The sequence below is a fragment of the Melanotaenia boesemani genome, chromosome 12, assembly GCF_017639745.1.
Source record: "Melanotaenia boesemani isolate fMelBoe1 chromosome 12, fMelBoe1.pri, whole genome shotgun sequence".
Taxonomy (NCBI): domain Eukaryota; kingdom Metazoa; phylum Chordata; class Actinopteri; order Atheriniformes; family Melanotaeniidae; genus Melanotaenia; species Melanotaenia boesemani.
This window is the reverse complement of record NC_055693.1, coordinates 10,580,623-10,601,996: the sequence shown is the minus strand read 5'-3', so window position 1 is coordinate 10,601,996 and position 21,374 is coordinate 10,580,623. Positions and strand designations below refer to the sequence as shown.

The 21,374-nt window shown below is 37.1% G+C and overlaps 1 protein-coding gene across 4 annotated transcripts in view; it reads left to right on the top strand.

The window, feature by feature from the left end:
* itga4 (integrin alpha 4) overlaps positions 1-21,374 on the top strand; it is a 28,606-nt gene that overhangs the window by 3,661 nt on the left and 3,571 nt on the right. For all 4 annotated transcript variants that reach the window (XM_042001662.1, XM_042001664.1, XM_042001663.1 and 1 more), the window contains 23 exons: positions 122-240; positions 498-595; positions 1,316-1,448; positions 2,773-2,840; positions 3,260-3,392; positions 7,119-7,204; positions 7,353-7,415; positions 7,490-7,630; positions 7,854-7,962; positions 10,683-10,777; positions 11,146-11,236; positions 11,359-11,404; positions 12,275-12,429; positions 12,520-12,674; positions 12,783-12,935; positions 13,376-13,452; positions 15,505-15,646; positions 16,040-16,144; positions 16,818-16,894; positions 17,159-17,248; positions 17,468-17,555; positions 20,981-21,088; positions 21,248-21,373. In XM_042001662.1, coding sequence (XP_041857596.1) covers positions 122-240; positions 498-595; positions 1,316-1,448; positions 2,773-2,840; positions 3,260-3,392; positions 7,119-7,204; positions 7,353-7,415; positions 7,490-7,630; positions 7,854-7,962; positions 10,683-10,777; positions 11,146-11,236; positions 11,359-11,404; positions 12,275-12,429; positions 12,520-12,674; positions 12,783-12,935; positions 13,376-13,452; positions 15,505-15,646; positions 16,040-16,144; positions 16,818-16,894; positions 17,159-17,248; positions 17,468-17,555; positions 20,981-21,088; positions 21,248-21,373 — 2,458 coding nt within the window. The remainder of the gene's footprint in view (positions 1-121; positions 241-497; positions 596-1,315; positions 1,449-2,772; positions 2,841-3,259; positions 3,393-7,118; positions 7,205-7,352; positions 7,416-7,489; positions 7,631-7,853; positions 7,963-10,682; positions 10,778-11,145; positions 11,237-11,358; positions 11,405-12,274; positions 12,430-12,519; positions 12,675-12,782; positions 12,936-13,375; positions 13,453-15,504; positions 15,647-16,039; positions 16,145-16,817; positions 16,895-17,158; positions 17,249-17,467; positions 17,556-20,980; positions 21,089-21,247; position 21,374) is intronic.

The following is a 21,374-nucleotide window of genomic DNA, read 5'->3' as shown; positions in this document are numbered from 1 at the left end:
GCGTGTACACACTAATTAGCCAATTCTTGCCACTGAGAAGAGCTCTTTGATGCTTCACACACAGCACTCCATTCAGACAGAAAAACACATCAAGTCTTAACTGTCTGAACTTTCCTCTCAGGCTGGTAGTCGGAGCTCCAGTTGCAAACCTGTCTTCAAGGCCATCACTTCGATCTCCAGGAGCTGTTTTTCGCTGCAACATCACAGCTGAGCCCCATCATTGCCACCCTATGCCTGCTGGTCTGTTTGTGTTTGTGTTAAGTGTTTTCTCCATCATTACTTCTCCAAATTGCTCCAGTTTTTCTTATATCTGTTTATATGTGTCAGTTTTGTTATAAACTTTCTGAAATATGCAAATACTGCTTAGAAAATTAGGATTTGGTTGATGAACATATTGTTTTAATGAAATATGCTGTCTCACTGAGAGGTGACTGGGAAGATGGGAGTAAGTGTCCTGTCAAACATGATAAACAGTTTATTTATTTATGTGTTTGTAGAAGTGTCAAACTGTGGGAAGACATGTGAAGGTGAGAGTGATAATCAGTGGCTGGGCGTCAGCTTGTCAAGACAACCTGGAGAAAACGGACATGTCCTGGTAATGAACCCTACATTCTTTCTCTGAATGGTCATTAAGGCTACCTATGCTTTTTCTTATGACCACACATACACACACACACACACACACACACACACATATATATATATATATATATATATATATATATATATATATGCTAAATTTTACCTTTTTCTCACCACTGTTGGTGGCACTTAACTACTCAAAGCCAACACCATGAATGTTTTTCTGGAGAGAATTTTACTAAGACATTTTATCCATGCAGTCATGCTATACCAGTGCAACAAGAACGTTGGCAACAGTGCTGTTGGCAAGAGCGATGTGCTAAACTGTGCACATATTCTTCAATGCTGCTCAGTCAGTACCTCTGTTTAGGGTTCGGATGTGTACCATCGGCACCAAAACTTCAGCCCCCCATAGGCATCTAAGTATATCAAAGTGCATCAGTTCTTTCTTGAATGTGATATTTGAAAAGAACTTCTCTACTTTTGCTCCTACATGAGTAATAAGAATGGTGCAGCCTCTGTTTATTCTCTGTTTTACTGTTTTTCCCGGCTATAGTTTGCATGGATACAGCAGGGCTGAGAATGTTATACACACAAAAAAACAGTCTCAGTCATGAGTCATGAGTGCAACAACACTGCTGCTAACGTGTGACTTATTAATGAGTCCTTGTCACATGTTGTCTTTTTGTTGCATGCTGTGTGTGTGTGTGTGTTTTTGTGTGTGTGTGTTCAGGCATGTGCTCACCGGTGGAAGAACATCTACTTTTCCAGAAAAGATAGCCAGAGCAACAAGCTGCCCAACGGGGTCTGCTTTCGCTATGGCAGCGACCTGAGACACTCACAGCCCTTCATCCCTTGCTATAGAGGTAGAAACTCACAGCATGACTTCATCTACAAGTTTCTGTTGGCTAAAGAGGGAAATACTGAACCCACACATACCCATATATGCACAGTTATATGAGTACTGGGTAATTCTTGCAGTAAAATTTCCATTTATAAATGAATGTGAATGTCACTGGTTCCAAGCAGCTCAGCATTTCTGTAAAAAAGTTGTTTCTACTTTCCAGGCATACAAACAATACCTTTTTCTTAACTCTGACACCTCTCCTGAATTGGGCGCACTTTCTAATTTTGCAGTGCACCAGTCAGTACGCACTTCATGTTATAATGGAAAGAAACTTTAAAAAAATAATAAAAAACTGAGCACAATTTAATAAGTAAGATTAAAAGTTCAAAGAGCTGCAAGTAAAGGATGTCCCGTTGGCTGGAACTGTGACAAACTTGCATTTTCTACAAATGTTTGTACTGCGCCTGCAGATGAAAGGATTCATTCATTTTTATTGCAAATATATAAATGTGTAGTTCTCCAAAAATCTGCAAACAGAAAGCCAGCAGAACTGATGGTATACGATAATTGAATGTTAATTGACTTAAAGTTAACTTTAAGCTGAGAATTCAAATTCAGTTCAATTTTATTTATATAGCACATTTAAAAATCAAACTTCAGTTGACCAAAATGCTTCACTATAACAACCTTGTTGGCCAAGGTTGTTGAAGACCCAACTTTGGCCAGCAACATCCAATTTCATAACAAAAAAATAAAGCACCAGAAATATAATGTTTTCTATCTGTGATACTTCTAAGCAGTTTAAGTTTCACAATGTGTACTTTCTTCACAAAAGCTAATGAGCTCTTTCTAGCTATTGCTTTCAGAGCTGAAACACACAGCAGGGAAAACAAAACCAAGTCAACACTATTTTCAAGTTTTTCCATATTTTGAGTACCAGTCCAAATGTGCCGGTGGAAAGCTAAAATTAGTAGTCACACAGAAACACAGTGCAAATGTACTGTGCGTTCCAGTTCTTAGTCAGTAACTTGGCTGAGAAGGTAATTTTGGAGTAACATTTGTGTCAGCTTCAGGGGGTTGTTTGAGAGAAAAGACTTTAGTTTTACAGCTTAGGTTAGGATAAATTATTTAGAAAAATAAACAGGATAGAGTAAGGAGCTAGGGAGTAAATGTCATTGAATGTCCTCATAAAGATAAACAAACTTGTTTGTGTGTGTGTGTGTGTGTGTGCATTTGGGTGTGAAACCTGCAGCTGTTGAACCCCAGAAGGAAAACATTTAAATTTTCTCTTTTTCTTTGTTTGTTGACCTTAACCTTTTGGCACCCCTGTCTATCACTTACAGACCACCACAAGAATTTTGGTAAAGATTATGGATCATGCCAAGCGGGTATTTCCAACTTTCTAACGGAGGTCAGTAGTGCAAAGGCTAGTCTTTCTTATATCTGGTTTGTCTTTCCTGAACCATGAGCAGACTTTATGTGATCCATTCAGATGTGCATGGTGTTTTTGTGTACAGGAGCAATCTGCTTTGTTTTTTTTCATGTTCATCTTTTGCTGTTTAAATGAAGAAATTTCCCTTCTCTTGAAAATAGAACAGAGTTTGTTAGCTTATTGATTCACTGCTTCTACTTTAAGTCTGCTCATGTAAAACTTTGTGTGAGCCACTAACATGTCCAACTACAGTATGGTCAATTTAACATTTTGTTGTTATCTGCTCCATATTCCTGTATGTACGGGATTTTCCTGGTTAAGTAAAGGTTAAATAAAAAAAAAGTAACATAACTTTGGACAAAGAGTATATAATAATCCAGTAGATCGTTTTCTTTCAGGATTTGGTCATCATGGGGGCACCAGGAACATCTTATTGGACAGGTTCAGTTCTGGTCTACAACACATCCAGTAGAGGGATATCAGCGTATCTGGATGATGAAACTGGAGTTGTCAGCTTTGGGAGCTATTTGGGTAACTAATACACTTCTCACTGCACTTATATTTATAATGGTGTTTTTACAGTCCTGGAGTTTAACTACATTGTTACAGTGTGTTTCGTACTTTCACATTTTTACTGTACTATTGGTTCTCTAAAGTAGAAAAGAGAACCGAAAAGAAAAACAAAAGGAACCACTAAGAATATTTCATCACTTAAAAAAAACTACATGTATTACTAGTTAGGTCTGGGTATCACCACTAACTTTCTGAATCGATACGATTCACAATAACCTGATTAGTTTTAATTTTGATTAAATCCGATTCGCTTTGGTATTGATGAATTTACAGATATTTATGTAACAACACCAATTTTTCTTGAATAATAGACTCAGATAACTTTTTATTAAACACTGAGTCCGTTTACATGACCATCAAAATCATATATCTGGAAGTAATCAGATAATTGTAATCTGATATGACATGTCTATATGTACTTCTGAAATACAATATCTGAAAGATTGCTTTTCTATATTTACCAGTCCATTATCAGATTTATTTTGGATATGAATAATTTGGATGACTTCACTTCCTGTTATTTTCAAAACATGCCATGTTTGTTGACCACGGCGAAGCCCATGGTATTAGAGTTAATTGCTAACGTGAGCGGTAATAAGCTGCTAAAAAGTTTACGGGTAAATGAAAAAAATCTGAATTTGGCATTATCTCTGCGAGAAAAGCTGATTTGGGGCATTTAGTTGCTTTGTCATAGCTGTGAATATAATCCACCAAAAAGCATTTATGTTTCTTATTTATGAATTTTCTGATAGTTTTCTAGTGCAGTGTACCTGCACATGGTTCTTTATATAAAAATAAATAAATACAATAAAATAAATAGTCTTACATTTAGAATTGTTATCATTGGGTGTTCAGAAGCAAAGTTATTATGAGTGCTATTATAAAAATCCCAATTTGACATTATCTTGGCGAGAGAAGCTGATTTTGAACGGAAGCGAGACAGGCAACCTTTCAGTTGTGTACATTTGCTAAGATCTCACCAAACTTTGGTAAGCTAAGAGTAGTCTCTGTTGTCAACGGAAAGGAATTGATATTGGACTGATTACATTTGTGTAACTTTAAATTGATTAATCAATTATTTTCACCCAGCTCCATTACCCCTTATCACAGTTATCACAGTTAAGACCTGATCTACTTTGTGTCATATGTTGTGGATGTTTTTAGAACAATTTGGTCACAGAATAAGTTTTAACCATGTGGTTAACAGTGAATAACGCTGCATGCATGAAGCCACAGTGAGCTGTCTAAGTAAAGATACTATTAGATCACTAAGTGAGCAAAGGTGCCGTGTGAAAAAAAAAGTGTGACGTCTGTGGTTTCTGTTGCTTTAGCTTTCTCTGTTAATCTGAGGAACTTTGATAACACACTGAGCTGAGGAAGGAGAGTTTTTTTCTGCATATGCACATCTGTTTGCTACAACACACCACAGTGTATTTTCACAGGGTTTGTCTCATTTCACTTGCTGTTCTTTTTTAATTGTTCCATCTGTAGTCATATCCTGTTTAAAACAAGTCAGTGTTTACGAATGCACTTTCCAATGCCAACCAGGGTGTCCATCACTGACTGCAAAGAGATTTGAAAACACTGTTTCAAGCAGGTTCTGTTCAGCCCTACTAGGATTATTTTAATTCCTAAAAATATAGAACAATGAGTTCTGCTACAGTAGCACCAGTTTTTCATGGCTGGCCCAGCACCTTAGCAGCCAACAGTGAAAGAACTAACTCAGGTTGTGCTTTGAACCAGCTCTTGGAACTTAGTCCTGCTTTACTGTTTTTTCTGTCCAATTTTGTCAACCGTTTGGTTTGAATTGGGTCAGAACTCACAAATTTAAAAGAGCCAAAGTGTGTTTAAGTGAAGTTAAGTTTAAGAAATATTGTCATTTTATTTAGCAAGAAGACAGATAAACAATGGTCAGGTTTGTGCTGCATTTGCACACTATGCAAATTTAAGCACAATGTCATGTTTACTTGAACTGAACAGGAAGCAATGCAGAAAGCTGTATGTTTTGAGGATAGTGTTTTCTGTTTTCTGCCTATTCAAAAGAAAGCATCTTCATTTTTTTATGATTGCTCAGCCAGCACATATTAATACTGATATGTGGGTTACTGTCTTTTGCAAACACTGATGTTGGATTCAAGCGTTATTCCCTTGCAAGGAAAAATGTGCAGGTATTTAATTCTATGTTGAGTAAGGAAGTAGCAAACAGTTACAAGCCACATCACACCACACACTTCAACCAAAACCGCTGAATGTCGAAGCAACTTCAAACTAACAACCAGATTTGGTCACATAGTATCAGCCCAGTGAGTCACATTTCAACAAATTTATGTTTTGCCATGTAAAGTTTGATCCTCTCCAAACAGGGTTTAGATACCATGAAAGTGTATTAAAACAACTGAGTTTAAGTCAGTTTGAGTTGATTCATATGTTGATTTACAGTAACCAGAAAGTTAGCTGGAAATGGGGAAACAGTTAACACTGTGTTGTCAAAAGGTAATGGAACCAGGTCAGCTCCTCTAAAGCTCACCCATAAAACACATAAATATAAAGTTTTTCTTCAACCTTTACCAAAGACCATGATGTAAAAAATATTTATTAAAGGCAGATTGTTTGAGAGTTATGTGACTGCCCACATCTTGGCCATGTGACTTAACTGGAGTCTTGTTGTCACAGAAAAGCAATTTTTTACACAAAGTGGCATTTATTAATTTCATTGAAACAAACTTGAGAAACTAGAGTCTAGTTGTGCTGAGCCCAGTGATACACAAAGCTTTTCAGATAAGTGTTATCAATATGCATGTCAATCAACAGCCCATTATCTTGTTGGGGTGGTTTTAGCTCATGAGGAAGAGCAGTTGCCTTCCAACCTCAAGGTTGGTGGATTGATTTCCCTGACTACATGCTGAAATGTCCTTGAGCAAAAGTGCCAATTAGGGTATGAGTGTGTGTGTGAATGTGACAGGTAGTGTGTGAAGCACTTTGAGTGGTCAAGCTGACTGGAAAGCGCTGTAGTACAAAGCGTTATAAAGTACAAGTCTGTACTGGTGGAAATGGGCTGAAACACTACACAACATGATTAAAAAACAATACTAATTATAATAAAAACACTAGCATGTATAATCCTACTTATTGGTGCCATGTAGAATTTTCTTGGACGCTAATAAAAATTCAGTTATCTATCTCACATGGAAGAGATTATTTTTAAAAGCTGTGTAAAGTCAGAATTAGTGTTTGGTATTTATGGTCTGACCTCGTGGTTCACAGAAAGAAAACAGGAAAGTCACTGTATAGTTGTAAGTGACAAAAACCAACTTCCCCTCAAAGAGGAAGCTCTAACACTTAAAGACTAGATTCTGCAGCAGGGTTGGTGTTATTAAAATACTGTCAGCAACAATGGCAACTGTGAAAGTTAGCAGTAGTCTGCGCAGGTTTGCACAAAAAAACCTGCGGTGAATTGATTTTTGTTTTTTTTTCTCCTATAAACACCTGTCACAGTTTCCTTTTGAAATTTATCTATCTAAAAGCCTTCAACAAAATGCTTTAATATAACTCAAAAGTAGAAACAGTAGAATAAAATGTGCAGCATTTCCCTGGTGGAGTAGTATTTATTAAATCCAGTTTGTTTTTGGTATAGGAACTTTAATAAACATTGCAAAGGTAACATTGCCTCCTACTGTTGTTTAGGTTACTCTGTTGGAGCTGGTCACTTCCTGGGCCCTTCTTCTTTGGAGTTGGTGGGTGGAGCTCCACAATACATCCAGAGAGGCAAGGTAAGATCAGAGACCTTTTCTGTGTGTATACCAACTTTACTCAGTGTTTGTGTTTGCAACAGCAATACAGTATGTCTTTCCCTTTAGATTATTTTGTTAGTTATTACTAAGCTTCAGCATGTGCTTGTCGCACGTGTGCTTCTTGCAGGTCTTCATCTTTACAATAGACAAAAACCTGCTGCGTATCATCTCTGAAGTGTCTGGAAAAGAAGTAAGAAACCATTTGACATTAGCTTCCTCATTCAGAACGGTGAATCAATAAGCAACTAACATGTCTTTTTGTAGCTGGGATCTTACTTTGGCTCCAGTGTTTGTGTGGTGGATCTGAATGCTGATGGCCTGTCAGACCTGTTGGTGGGTGCTCCCATGGCAACAGGCACCATCAGAGAGGAGGGAAGTGTGCATGTGTACATCAACCAGGGGCAGGTAATAGCCTATATAAACTCAAACATGCATATTATTGATGATGAAAATATATTTATGACAATAGTGAGATCAGGCTTTGCTTTTTGTTGTTTTGATTAAACCTAGACAGCAGTGGGACCCTAAAACTCCAGTTGCTAAGTTTACAATTTTACTGATTTAACATGGCTTCCCTGACATTTCTATATGACCAAGATTTTGTCTCTTTCCCTAACAACTGGCTTAGGCAAAACTAGTGGAGACAGAGTTTCAGCTGAGAGGCAGCAATGCTTACGCTGCCCGGTTTGGAGAGACTATAGCAGACCTTGGAGACCTGGATGATGATGGTTACCCAGGTAACAATCACATTTAACCTATGATTTTTCTATAGTATTAAAAACAAAACTAACATAAATACAGCTGTTTGTATTATTGTAAATTTATCTGTAAGTCAGTCATTTTGCTATAATTTCTACAATGCTGCTTCTCGTATTTCTTTTAGTATAAATAATTTCATTGTCCAGTTAAACACGTAGTAAAGGTAGTAATGGATGCTACCATAAAGGCGGATGTAGTGGAAAAGGCAAAAATTGATAAAAAAAAAAGACAACCCAAAAATGTTTAGAACAGCAAAATAAATAAATACAATAAAATAATAATTCTGTTAATATTTTCTTTATTTTTTAGTTCAGTTTTTAAGTGTCTTTTTTTTTTAATTATGAGTCTGAAACATGTCACAACACTTTTAACTTTTTAAATATTTTTGTCCACACTCTTCATTAATAGACATTACTCTGACGGTAAGCTAGCAGATGATCATCCAGCAGCAGCTTTGTTAGTTTCATTTTCAGCCTGGTCATGAAACAGAGGTGAATGTCTTCTGCTCTGAATGCAGCTGCTGCTGCAAGAAGACAAAACCTCGTATGAGAGGGGTCTGCACAGCACCCACTCCTCATTTGGAGGAGTAAACTGCCTTGATTCACATCAGTCTCTAAAAGTCTCCAATGATACCAGAAAAACCCGCTAGATTTGTCGCAAGTCGCTTAAAAAAATCGCTAGAGGGGTCTGAAAACTCGCTAAATATAGCGACAAAGTCACTAAGTTGGTAATAAATTTCCCAAGACGCCTCTTTCCACATATAAGCCAGTCAGTCACAGTGGTCGTTCGTCCTCACTCACATGCACATTGGCTGTTGTCCTCTTCGTTGGTGTTCGTCTCCTTTTCTCGTCTTGAAGTTAGATTGAGTCGACAAACCAGCAGCTAAATTGCGCATTACTGTGAACTACTGGGCGGAAGAGGGGAGCAGAAGTTTGCGACAAAATAAATTCAATTATAACTACTACAAGAAAAAGACTGGCAAATGTATTGGTTGCCATTGTGCGAGTAGGTGAAAAATTCACTTGCACTGTCTCACATTTTAGTCACAAAATGCGACTATTTGGTTGCAGTCTGGAGCCCTGCTATCACACTATTAGTTCTGTCATTACTGATGCTACTGCTACCAGATTATACCCAACTGATCAGAAAGTGGCTCACGTTGAGCAGCTATGGGTTAACTTTTCTCCTCTAGGGCATTTCGACAGGGGTAATTAGGAAGGTTTAAGTGCTGCTTTTTTACTCTGCATAGATCTCTGGTCTCACCACAGTTTAAGGAAATATCAACTAATTTCTTTAGGGACTACTACTGTGGTTGCAAGTTGCAACTCGGGGCTCCAGCCCACCACTTCAACAGTAGCTGTCATAACTGTCAAGTGTCCCCTTTAACTCATTGCACTTATAAACAACACCATCAGTGTGGGTGTGTGTGAAGGGTGGAGTGTGTTATTAAGTTCATTAAACGGTAATGACAAACTGTTGCTGCTCTGTAACTAAACATGCCCTGTAATCTGCCACAGCTAGATAAAAAGCTGTGTGCCTGTGTTCATATTATTCATGTTGTGGGGACATTTACGTTTAGAAAGTCTCATGTGTGGGCTTGTCTCCCTTTTGGGAAGAAAAAAAGCTAAATGAACATCAGACATTTCTAAATGAAGACTCAGTCAGGTTTTGGTCATGGTTAGGGTTGAATGTACAAGTCAGTATAATGTCCTCTACAATGATGAAACCATGACTAAGCTGAAACGGTGTGTGTTTTAGTAATTCCTCCTTCATTAAAAAAAAAAAGAAAAAAGACTCAGACGTTCACCCTTAATTCCAATTAAGGAGTTAAACATGTTAAAAGTGACAAATGTTGAAAACAAGTGCTTAGGAAATTAAAGGTTAAAAACCCTTCATCTTAAATACTTTCATATATCCGAACATTTTTCAGCTGGAATGTAGCTCTAATTTAACCTTTAAAACTCTTTGAGATGGCTGACGCTCCTGAGCGCTATCACTTGTGAAACACTTGAGCTTACCCTTTGTTGATCTACGCACGTTTCCCAGGCATTTTAATCCCATCTGGGTAGTTTAAAATCCAGACTCATAATGTAGTGCTTATTCACCCTTTATATGATAAATTGACAATGATAGATCAAATTTTCATAATTAAAATTAAAATTGTTATTAGTTTGTTATAATTGTCCATTTTGATGCAGAAACTATGATGAAGCCACTTCCTGTCCTACTTGAGACATATAGCCTTATTTTTGCTATATGTATTGATACAATTTTAGATTGCAGCCATGCTACATTGATGGCCTATCTATCCATCGCTGTAATCCTGGCTTAAATAACTTAACTGGCTAATACATTATTGTAATGGTCTTTACAGATGCATGGTTAATTAATTAATCCATATTATTTTGTTTGAGATTTAACATTTTGTTAAGCGTCTCAACAGCGCTGAACTGTTGACTGGAGGATTGCTTGCTATACTGGAGACCACATTTTTTTCTGCAAATATGAAACAAATAGATAACTACACAAAACACAGTTGTTTTATTTTAGCAATCATTTTTTTTTATTTTCTGCAACAATTTTCTGAAACTATCAATTGTGTGGATGTAAATTTATCAAATATTATATGCAATTATGAGATCAGGGACAATAATACGGTAACATAGACTTTTGTGTGTTTCTGTGTGTGTGTGAGTAGATGTGGCCATTGGTGCCCCACAGGAAGATGATCTTAAAGGAGCCGTCTACATTTACAATGGCAGGAAGGAGGGCATTTCACCAACTCCGTCTCAGGTACAAATTTCAACAAGCGTTTGTGTTACTTTTGTTAAGACTTGTGTTATGTATACACTTTTACAGACACAATACAACATGCTTCATTTAATAACACTTAAGGAACTCAAAGGTTTGTTGAACACACTGAAAAAAATGCCAAGTGCTGGTGTTAAAGGCAACTTTGATGTCAATTTAATTTTATTTAAAACGTTTAAATATTGGACATAATTTAAAAGACTCTCTCGCTGTTTACTTTTAGGAATTAATAAAGTAGCAAGTAATTAAAATACTCTAGCAGATTTAGTATTCAAGCAATTCACTTGAGCAGATGTATTCTGAGGAATGGCACTGTATTATCCATATTATTGATTTGTGTGGTGTTTCAGAGGATTACTGGATCCTCCCTGGGTCGTGACCTGCTGATGTTTGGACAGTCACTAAGCTCTGGCACTGACATTGATGATAATGGCTACCAAGGTAAATAATTGAAATTATAAATTATTTAATGAATGAGTTCAAATATTAAATACCTTATTATTTCACTGCATTTGTGTAGTGAAATGTCTGTTTAATTCTAGTTACACTCTGTGTCTCTGCAGATGTGGCGGTTGGTGCTTTCCTGTCCGACTCAGCTGTTGTTCTCAGGTGAATATACTGAAGAATGTAGCTTCCTGTTCAAGCAACGCTTAAAAATGTCCTGTTTTTAAAGGGGTAGTGCATCCTAAAATGTGTTTTTTGAGCTGTAAACAACAGTGTTATTTAATTCAGATGAAAACCGCCCAAACTGCTGTTAAAATTAGTAATTTTTTATTTCTTTAAAAAAAATGGATTTTGTGGGTCAAAAATTACTTAGAACTACAGGGTAAAACCAGGTTTTGTTTTCATTACGTAGAGGTAAACTTGGTGCTCCTTTGCGTCACAAGAACATTTAAAAAACTTCACAGCCTCCTCCCTGCAGATGCAACAAAGGCAAGTCTTCGCCTTGCAGGCATAGAAACCATACCCACCGACACATATGTATGGATGTGAACTTTTTATCTGATGTAGATTCACTAGATTCAGACTTTTAGACTTTTACAAATTGTGGCAGCGGCAACTTCAAACAACACTTCCTGCACCTGCCTTAACCTGCCCCATGTCACCACAGCTTGCCACATCCTGCCAGAGCTGTTGCCACTGGCCAGCGCAACAGCGCTAGTGGCTCAGACTGATACAGTTTAGGACCACCTCCTTCCACCACTGCGTTGTGTAGCGGAGGGGGTTCTGGAGGGGAAAAGTCTCCTACCACAAAGACTGCTCTGTGGCTTAAGCTTGCTAGTGGCCACAGAGCTGCTATCTATCATTCAATAATATCTGCCTTTGTCTTTATGACCTGCTTAGTTGCAGTTGCAACCCTTGCAGTTTGCAAATTTTGGCAGTGGGTGGATTACCAGAAAATGCAGGGACTTACTTACGATATAGAAATATATTTTCCTTATTTTATAAATTCTATTTTTCTCTTGTGGTTCCCTCTAGGACCCGTCCAGTAATACAGGCGAAGGCATTTTTGATGCTTCCTGATCAGATTGACCAGCAAGTAGCACTGTGCCAAGACCATAGACCTCCGACTGTCTGCTTCAACGTAACTATCTGCTTCAGTGTCACATCCAGACGTTTCAGAGGAGCTATAGGTACTTTATATCCAGATTCTAACAAGACTGACAAGATTATGTTAGAAGCTAGTTTGAATCACTCTTTTGTTTTTCCACTTTTGTCCTCAGACCTTCAGTATAATTTGACTTCTGATGTCCTCCATAAACCGTCCTTCCCTCATCGCTTTTATTTCCACGGTAACGGTTCATCAAATAGCACAAGGGGCCGTGTAAGAGCTCGCCATGGCCATCTCACTTGTGCCACACATGTGGCCTATCAAAGGGTAATACACTCAAACATAAGCAAAAAAAAAACATGTTAATAAATGAGTGGATTAACTGTAGAGGTGCCAACATTGTTTAATCCTCATCTGTATCTGTTTCTTCCACAGAAAGATGTGAAGGACATTTATACTCCAGTTAAGTTTGAGGTTTCCTATGGTCTCAGAGAAACAAGCACCCATAGAGTCTCCACCAAAGTCTTCCCTCCACTGAAACCAATTCTGCAGAAGAGTGCGGGACATCACAATACCATCACCAACCAGGTACCAGCTAATTTAACTTGTTTAACGTGTTTGTCTTGTTCAGCACCGTCTGTTCACCAATAAATCAATCTTATTTAAAGGGAAGAAAACCAGCTGGTCTGAAGTCAGACACACAGCACCCAGTGAGAATGTCCTCCTGCTAATCCAGATGTGTTTACAGCTGCAATGCCTTTTCTGCAGCACATTGACTAACACGCTGCTCCTGTGTGTCCACCCCTCGCCCCCCCTGCCTCATAAAAGCAGGGCAGGAACAATTAACAAGGAGGAATTCACAGCTGGAGTTAGTCATGAGGTCATTATTATTAGTCATCTGTAACTGTGAGGTCAGGAGTCAGGGGTCACAGGAGCTGTGTGTAATGTCATCAGTGAGGGAATTATGACTGTTGAAATCATTCATTATCATCGGTGTCATAAACCGTCTGCTTCTTTCGCTCTGTTAGACTCAGTTTGCTCGTTCCTGCTCCCTGGTGAACTGTTCAACCAACATGCAGCTGAGAAGTGAACTTGTGCTGTCAAAGTAAGAACACACACACATTTATGCATACACACAAACATGACACCCAGACAGCAGGGATTCTGTGTGAATCAGAAGAAATTAACAAACAAAAATTGAACTAAAAAGAATATTAAGTTTTAGCTGGAAAATGTAAGTCACACACAGGTCACTAGAGTGATGGCTTTACTTCAGCTGTTTCATGTACAAGTTAAACAACACAAGCCATTTAGCTCTGATGGGAAAAAAACAAGGAGGTTTTTCCCCTCACAACACATGATAGTAATTAAGCTGCAGGCACACTGAGGAGAAATCATTTACAATCTTAGTCAGCATCTTTGCTTTTGTCTTTGTTGTAGCAAGACTGCTGGGGTTTTTATTACTTTGTTGATAGAGGTAAAGCAAAAAGACTAGAAATATAAAATTCACTACAGTATGAATTAAAATCGCAGTCACATATTTGTACATGTTCATAGCGTTTTCTTAGAGTGAAGTTAAGTTAAATCAATCTCATGTCTAAGAGTGCAGCAGAGTATTCAGCTTAACTTTGGCACACCACCACAGCAAAATAAAAGCCGCCATGCCTTCATAATTATTGTGATTATTATTATTAAAATTATGATTTTTTCAGATGTTACAAATGTAATTTATATTTTATGAATGGATCTATATGAACAAAAAGTATATATTTGAGCTGATTTACGGACCATAAATAAAATAAAAGAGTGACATTGTACTCAGGAAGTGTGACACAAGTCTCAAGTCCCTGTCCGGTACTGCTTCTTGCTTGAGAGTGGCGGCAAAGAGATGATAGAGCAGAGTAATTGTCATATAGAGAAGTGAGAACTTCTCGAGGCCACAAGAACAAGACAAAAGTTTGTTTTGATACAGTCAATTCATACTCAAGGAGAAACTTTGTCCACAACAGGCCGGGGATTACTGCAGGGGGTCTGTGTCATTATGTGCAATGAACAATTGACCTGGTTATTTCATATTTAATGTGACACTGTGTCTATAGCAGGGCAGGGTTGTGCACAGTGTTTGTGTCTTTAAATGCCAAATGTAATCTATACATTTTTCATACTTTCTCAGAAAGCATCTCAATCAGCTCTTCATTAAATAAGTCTCATAAGGAGACAAGTGGGGGGGAGAAAAATGGAGGGGCAGAGTATGGCTAGAGAGAGCAGCAGGGAAGCTATTGCTGACGTTCTGTACAGCAGAACCAGCAGAGCTCTTCAGAATCAGAATCCGATGTACTTTATTAATCCCAGACTTAGAAATTTCAGTGTTACTGCAGCATTATGAAATGACAGAAAAAAAAGAGTCAAAATAAACTGTAGGATGCAAAAATATTATATATAGATGGATATTTCTCCAGTTATCTGTTGGAGCTACTTCTGCAGTGTGGGGACCCGGCCACAGTAAAAAAAGAAATCCTGGAGGAAACCCTGTAATGTCATAAGGACTAAACACTGTTCCAGAGCTACAGGGGATGAGAGTTATTTGAATGGAAATCTAATTTCACCACCGAGATCTTCACCATCCCTCAAAGATATTTTTGATTAAATGTTGTAGCTGCTGCACCTCTTTTAAGTTGTGTTTTTAACTACCTCTCAACAAAGTCTCTCATCCCAAAGATCTCCACTGTCTTCCACTGCAGCTGATATCTGTTTTTCTCTGCAGCTTTGATGGGTTTCTTTTTTTTGTGTGTAGAAATAAGTGAACTAGTTCTTCAGTTGCTGCAGGCTCTGTTTGGAGCAGACCTCCAGCATTTAGCAGATTTGTTGAGAGTATTGTGTACTCAAGGACTACCATCACCAGCTGCAATCAAGGATGGTGGAGGTGGTGAACATACATGTTATGAAAGACTCACTGGCTGGCTGAAATAAAGGACCACAACTACACTGATCTGTATAAAACAGATTGTAGTCTGGGAGAAACACTGTAACTGAATGTTGATGTCATTATCTGTGATGGGAAAAGAAGTAATTATTTTTTAAAAATTGCTAAAATGTGTTTTCAGCATACGTTGCTTGCCCTGATTCTAACTCCAGCCATCTTGTACTTTATCATCAGTCAACAGGATTACTTTGCTCTGGGCTCTTCACAAACGATCATACTTAATACCTCTCTTCTGAACTCTGGAGATGACGCCTTCCTGCCTCGACTGACACTACGATTTCCCAAGTATATTCACTACATCAAAGTTCTGCAAAATGTGAGTTTAAAACTGTATACTTATAGTCTGCCTTACCATGTCAATCAACCCTTAATCTAATTTCATGCTACAGGTAGTTTTTGACAAAACAGCAAAGCACATCAATCTATTGCACAATACCAATATTAAAGAAAATGTTCTATTTTCTATGCCAAATATAATGTGTTTCTCATGATTAAAAACCAGCTTATTCTCCTCATGTTGCATTTATTCAGCTCTGACATGTTTAGAGGAGAGTGAAAGTCATTGATGACGCTGATATCAGTAACATGAAATTACAATTACATGCAGCATAATGTCCTGGAAATCCCCATTTTGGTCTGAGTCCAGCACAGGAATAGATAATTATGCTACAAGCAATATGAAGCATCATAAACTTAATGTGTGTATCAGCAGCAGGAAAACGTGGTCAGTTGTGATGTTACAGAGAAGATCAACTCTACAGAAGTGAGTGTTGACTGCAGCGTCACCAGCCTTGTACTTCCAGCCCACTCACAGGTAAGCCCCAACCAACCACTTGTAGTTATCTAAAATGTTTTATGACAACAATCAGACTGAAACATCAGTAGCTGGTCTGAGAGTCTGCACTTTAATGCAGGGCTGCGTTGAGCTGACTGGTAATGCCACATGTTTACTGGTCATTTTTATCCCGATCCTCAGGTTAGTATTGGCTGTTCAACATTACGCTGCAAAAATTTCCCCTAATGACAGCTCAGCCTGAGGTCACAGTTACACCATTACGACCAGGTTCCCCTTAAAGGGAAAAATATGTGTCAGTGCACAAAGGTCAGGATCAGTGTGACTCCAGTGTTGTTTAAAAAAGTTACTTGGTTTTTAATCAAAACGATAAATCATTGACAACTACGAATATTTACACAGAACTGGAGTATTTATTGGTCCTCAGCTCAGTTTCAGAAGGAATCTGGAGGTCAAATTCAGTGTGCCTGCACTTTCTGTTCTCTGTTTATTGTCTTTGTTTTTTTCTTTGGGGTGGTAAGGCGGTCATGTCTTCAAGTTTGTCAAGGAATCTGTTCTCAAATTTACTGCAGAGAAAATACAATATGGAATTTTCCTCACCATGAAAAACATTACAGTAATAGAACTATTAAAACTGAGAGTAAAAGGAATTAAAACATTTTTTAAAAATCTGCTTTTCTTATATCTTTTGTAGCTGAATTTGAGCTTTCTGTTGGATGTCAGTCAGAACAGCACACCTGGTGATATCAGCATTTACATCAACACCAGCAGGTAATGACCTCACCTTTTCCAGAGGTGAAGACAGTACTTTTCAACAAACTACTTCTTTTTCCTATTGAAGTCAAAGAGAGGAAGCTTTCAGAGTAATGCTGACACAGATTTCATCAACTACAATTTTTGTTGTGAGGATTTTTTTTTATATGTAGTGTAATATCACTGTTTCAGTTTTTGTAAGCAATTGTAAGTTCAGTCCAAAAAAAGATAATTAAGTTTGCAGGTTAAGTGTGATGAAAGATTAAATCTGTTTCTCTGCAGTGATAACTATGAGCTGGAGGAGTTACGCCATGACAATGCGATGAGGCAAACCCTTCGTCTCAAATACGGAGTCAGTGTCAACATCCATGGGTGAGTCAGCGTGAATAAACTAATACTTATGTACAGTATCATTTACTCATTTTATACTTTTGAAAAAGAATTAAAATCCCTGACAACACCATTAGATAGATTATAGGTGAATCGCAATGTAAGGAAGTTAAGAAGAAATGAATAAAATATTATTCTATGGTAAAAACAATACAGCAGTGTTATTGATGTCACCTCTAATGTTTGTCATTGTGTTTGCAGTTTTGTGACTCCCACTTCTTTTGTATTTGGAGATGAAGACGTGATTCCAGCTGACTGCTATCCCGAAAAATTCAACTACACATACAAGGTGAGTCAGTTTTGTGCAAACGTTTCCGTGTGTTACGAAAATGTTAAAGCGAATTCAGACTGGCAGCCAAATATGTAAACTGAGAGTTGTGCATGGTTGTGAACAGTGAAGATGGATGCTAGGTGGCAAAGTTCTTGCTCATACAGCACTTCTCAAAACTAGTAGTACAGATTAAGTTACATTTCAAACGCTTAATGCCAAACAAGCAGAATAACCATAAAACATAGGATACATGGTGACTAAATAAATGTTTACATTCAGTTTAAATGAACCCTTAACTACATGTTTTGACTGTTAAGCAACAGACCTTTGCCACAGCAGGTTGGCACATTTGTCATAGTAAAAAAGCACAGGTGTTTCTAATTATTAACTAACTGCTCCTGTGTTTCTCAGTATCTTTAAGCACATTGTCAAGTATCAAAACACATAAAATATTAATCACAGGGGTGATGGGAATCCGACACTGTGCAATTCCAGCGTGTGGCAATTGGTGATGGGAGAAAAAAAAAGCAGGATACATCCGTGCAAAGAAAAACAACATACAAAACAAATAGCCATCATTTAACCGTTATTGTTTCTCCGAACGCTTTCCCGTTGTTATCCCGTTGTTAATGACACTTCTGTGTTTTTCTGCTACCAGTTTGACAAAATTGTAACACTGGCTTTAGATTAGTCCATTAGTGGCATTTATGGCAAGCCTTACGGGAGCTGGTGCAAAACAATAAAAGAACCGGATACGTGTTTCTGCACATGATGCTTTTGAAAATTGATATATGCCGCAAGTGGAAAAAAAGTGTTTTCCCGGCATGAGTCAGACACCGTTCATACAGCAGCTGTGGGAGCTTTACATGTGACTTGTTTGCCAGGGGCTACAGTCACCTGGGGTATGTGGGTGCTTTGACACCCACACTTTTCATGATAAGAGGGTCCAACACCCACACTTATTTTGTTGTTTTGTCTTTTTAAAGTTTTGTGCAAACGTTGCTGCACTGACCAGGAAATAGGTGGCCCAAATGAGAACTATTTGTTTTTTTAAGGCTTAGAGTTTAGTAAATAATTAGCTTATTATCACAACTTAAGTGGTCATCAGACGTTAAATTTGGGAAATTATATATATATATATATATACATATATATATATATATATATATATATATATATATATATATATATATATATATATACATGTATATATATATATTGCTGTACCGTGTATGTAATAATGACATTTCAGATCATTTATAGCGGTGTCCGTTGAGGAACACCTTAAAAATGTTCAGCTCAAGATTTTTTTTTTTTTTTTGCCATCACCCCTGTAATCAAAATACTTTAAGTTATTAAACAGTTGTTGTTTTTTGGTGGCAATTAATATAATTTATCATATTAAACTAGCATTGAGTTTAACTGAAATTATTACGAATATTTGTTTCTAAAATATTCTAGACTCCTCTCTAATTTTCACTTGTTTGGGGCCTAGAAGACAAGTTTTGTTTATCTTCTTAACATCATGTAAATGCTTCTAATCTATATATTATGACCTTTCAAAGGTTTGCTTTAAATTGTTGAGCAGTTTATGTGGAAATGTAACTTCTCACATCACAGTAAGCCACCTTACTAAGAGTCAACATGCACAGTACTATACCCCTGAAACATTCATCATATATTTAATTCTTTGCACTGACTTTTACATCCACTTCTACTATTTGTCAAAATTAATTCCAGCTGGCAGCCCATTGCTGACCTTTTGAGGGAACTGAAACTGGAGATGGAAGAAGCTGTTGCAGCTCATATTCCAGTTGCCACATCCACTTTTATTAGGTTGCTATAAAAAGAGCAAACTTGGCTCAAAGGCTTACACAGTTTTAACACATCTTTACTTATTACAGTAATAAAGACTCTTGAGAACACAAAAGGAATTAACCCTTAAAAATTTAGTTTTATTAACTAGAAATAGCATTTCCAGGCTCTCAGTTGTGTTATTAAGTTGCAATCTGTTAATGAATAATCCTGCCTGCAATCGCGACACTAACACCCACTTCCACAAATATGTAAAAAGTAATCAAACCGGGGAAACTTTGTCATGTGATCGTGTCGTTCTTCTGTGTACATGTGCCAAATCAAAAATTCTTTTCTGAAACTCAAGCCAGAAGTTTGTTTTACTCTTCACTCTACAAATATGTTATAAGCTCCCCTATACTGTTTCTCTTTTCATCCTTGATTGCATGATATGTCCGTCGCAGTCTCGAAGTTTAATTCCACTCTTATGTGTCGAGCTGGGGCTATAAGGTGGCAAAGTCTGTTCTAACTTAACTGAATCCAGATGAAATACATCTTTCCAAGAAGAAGTGAGAAAGCTGAAGAGCACAGAAAGAAATCTGAAGCAAGAGGTGAAGGGTTACACAAGTGTTCATAAAACAAGGGAACGTTATTTACTGCAGTTTGGCTGCTATCTGTTGTGGAGGGTTTTAAATCTAGACAGGCGGGGGGCAGCCAAGTGAAGAATGTCATAAACTTCACTAAACAAAACCAAACAAGCCAGTGTAGCAAAGTGTCTAAAGAAAGAATCTAAAAACACAGAGATGAACAGTCATCTGGCAAATTTACTAACAATATATAGAAACATATTAACACTCATTGACCTTAAGCCTTTCATCTGTAGTGGTCATACAGTGGACACCAATTTAACCTCTTAACGCCTGAATGTAGTTAGAATTATATAAAAAAAATAATAAATACAGAAAAAAATCAGGGAAAAAAATGAATTTAACTAAATACATTTAAATATCAAATGTATTGATTAAAATTGATACTTAAAAGGAATATCATATAAAATATAAACATAAGTATGACTGAGTAAAAGCAAATAAATACATTAAATAAATTAGTTAGATAAAAAAGATACAAAATAAATAAAGGCCAGAAGTGGTTTATCACAAATTAGTGACAACAGGTGTTAAAGGGTTGAAAGTTATTTTATGGTATTTGGGTCAAAATGGCTAATTTGTTAATGAACCACTCTAGTAGACATTACTGACTCATCCAATACAATGCCACTCACTAAAAATAAGTACATTTATAATTTAGGATATTTGCATACAATATAATCACCACATATTCTTCAGTGATAGACAGGAAAAGAAAATGATACAGATATATCTTTGTGGAATTTTATATTATATAAATATGACAACATATTATATTTTAAAGATTTTTAAAGAATAAATAATAAGTACAAATAAAAAAAATAGTCAAATATGGTTAATAAAAAAATCACTGTGCATGTACAATTAAAACAGTGTATGTTAAAAAAAATGGCACTATTTTTTAATATTTCATTAATGAAGGGGTTAATACTTCCTTTCAGCCATTATAAAGCCCTGAACTAATTTTACTTGTTCTGGTTTGTTGGTGTTGTCTTCCTGCAGGTGTTAAACTCTGGTCCCAGTAGGTCAGTGGACACTGTGGTTGAAATTGGGCTGCCCAAGACCCTCGCCCCCTACCCACACAGGTTGTTGCAAGTGGTTGACTGGCAGGTACGGACATATTATTATTATTATTATTATTATTATTATTATTATTATTATTATTATTATTATTATTATTATTATTATTATTATTAGTAGTAGTAGTAGTAGTATTTAGTAGTAGTAGAGGTGGTGGTCTCATATTACATGTTCTCTCTCTTTTTTTAGACTTCACATGGTTCATGTTCGATCAGTGGCACGACTGAATCAGTTATCGACAACTGTGATGTCCCTCAGGCGTCCTTCATCAGACAACTCCTCTTCTTCTTTTCTCCCACCTCCACCCGCACAATGG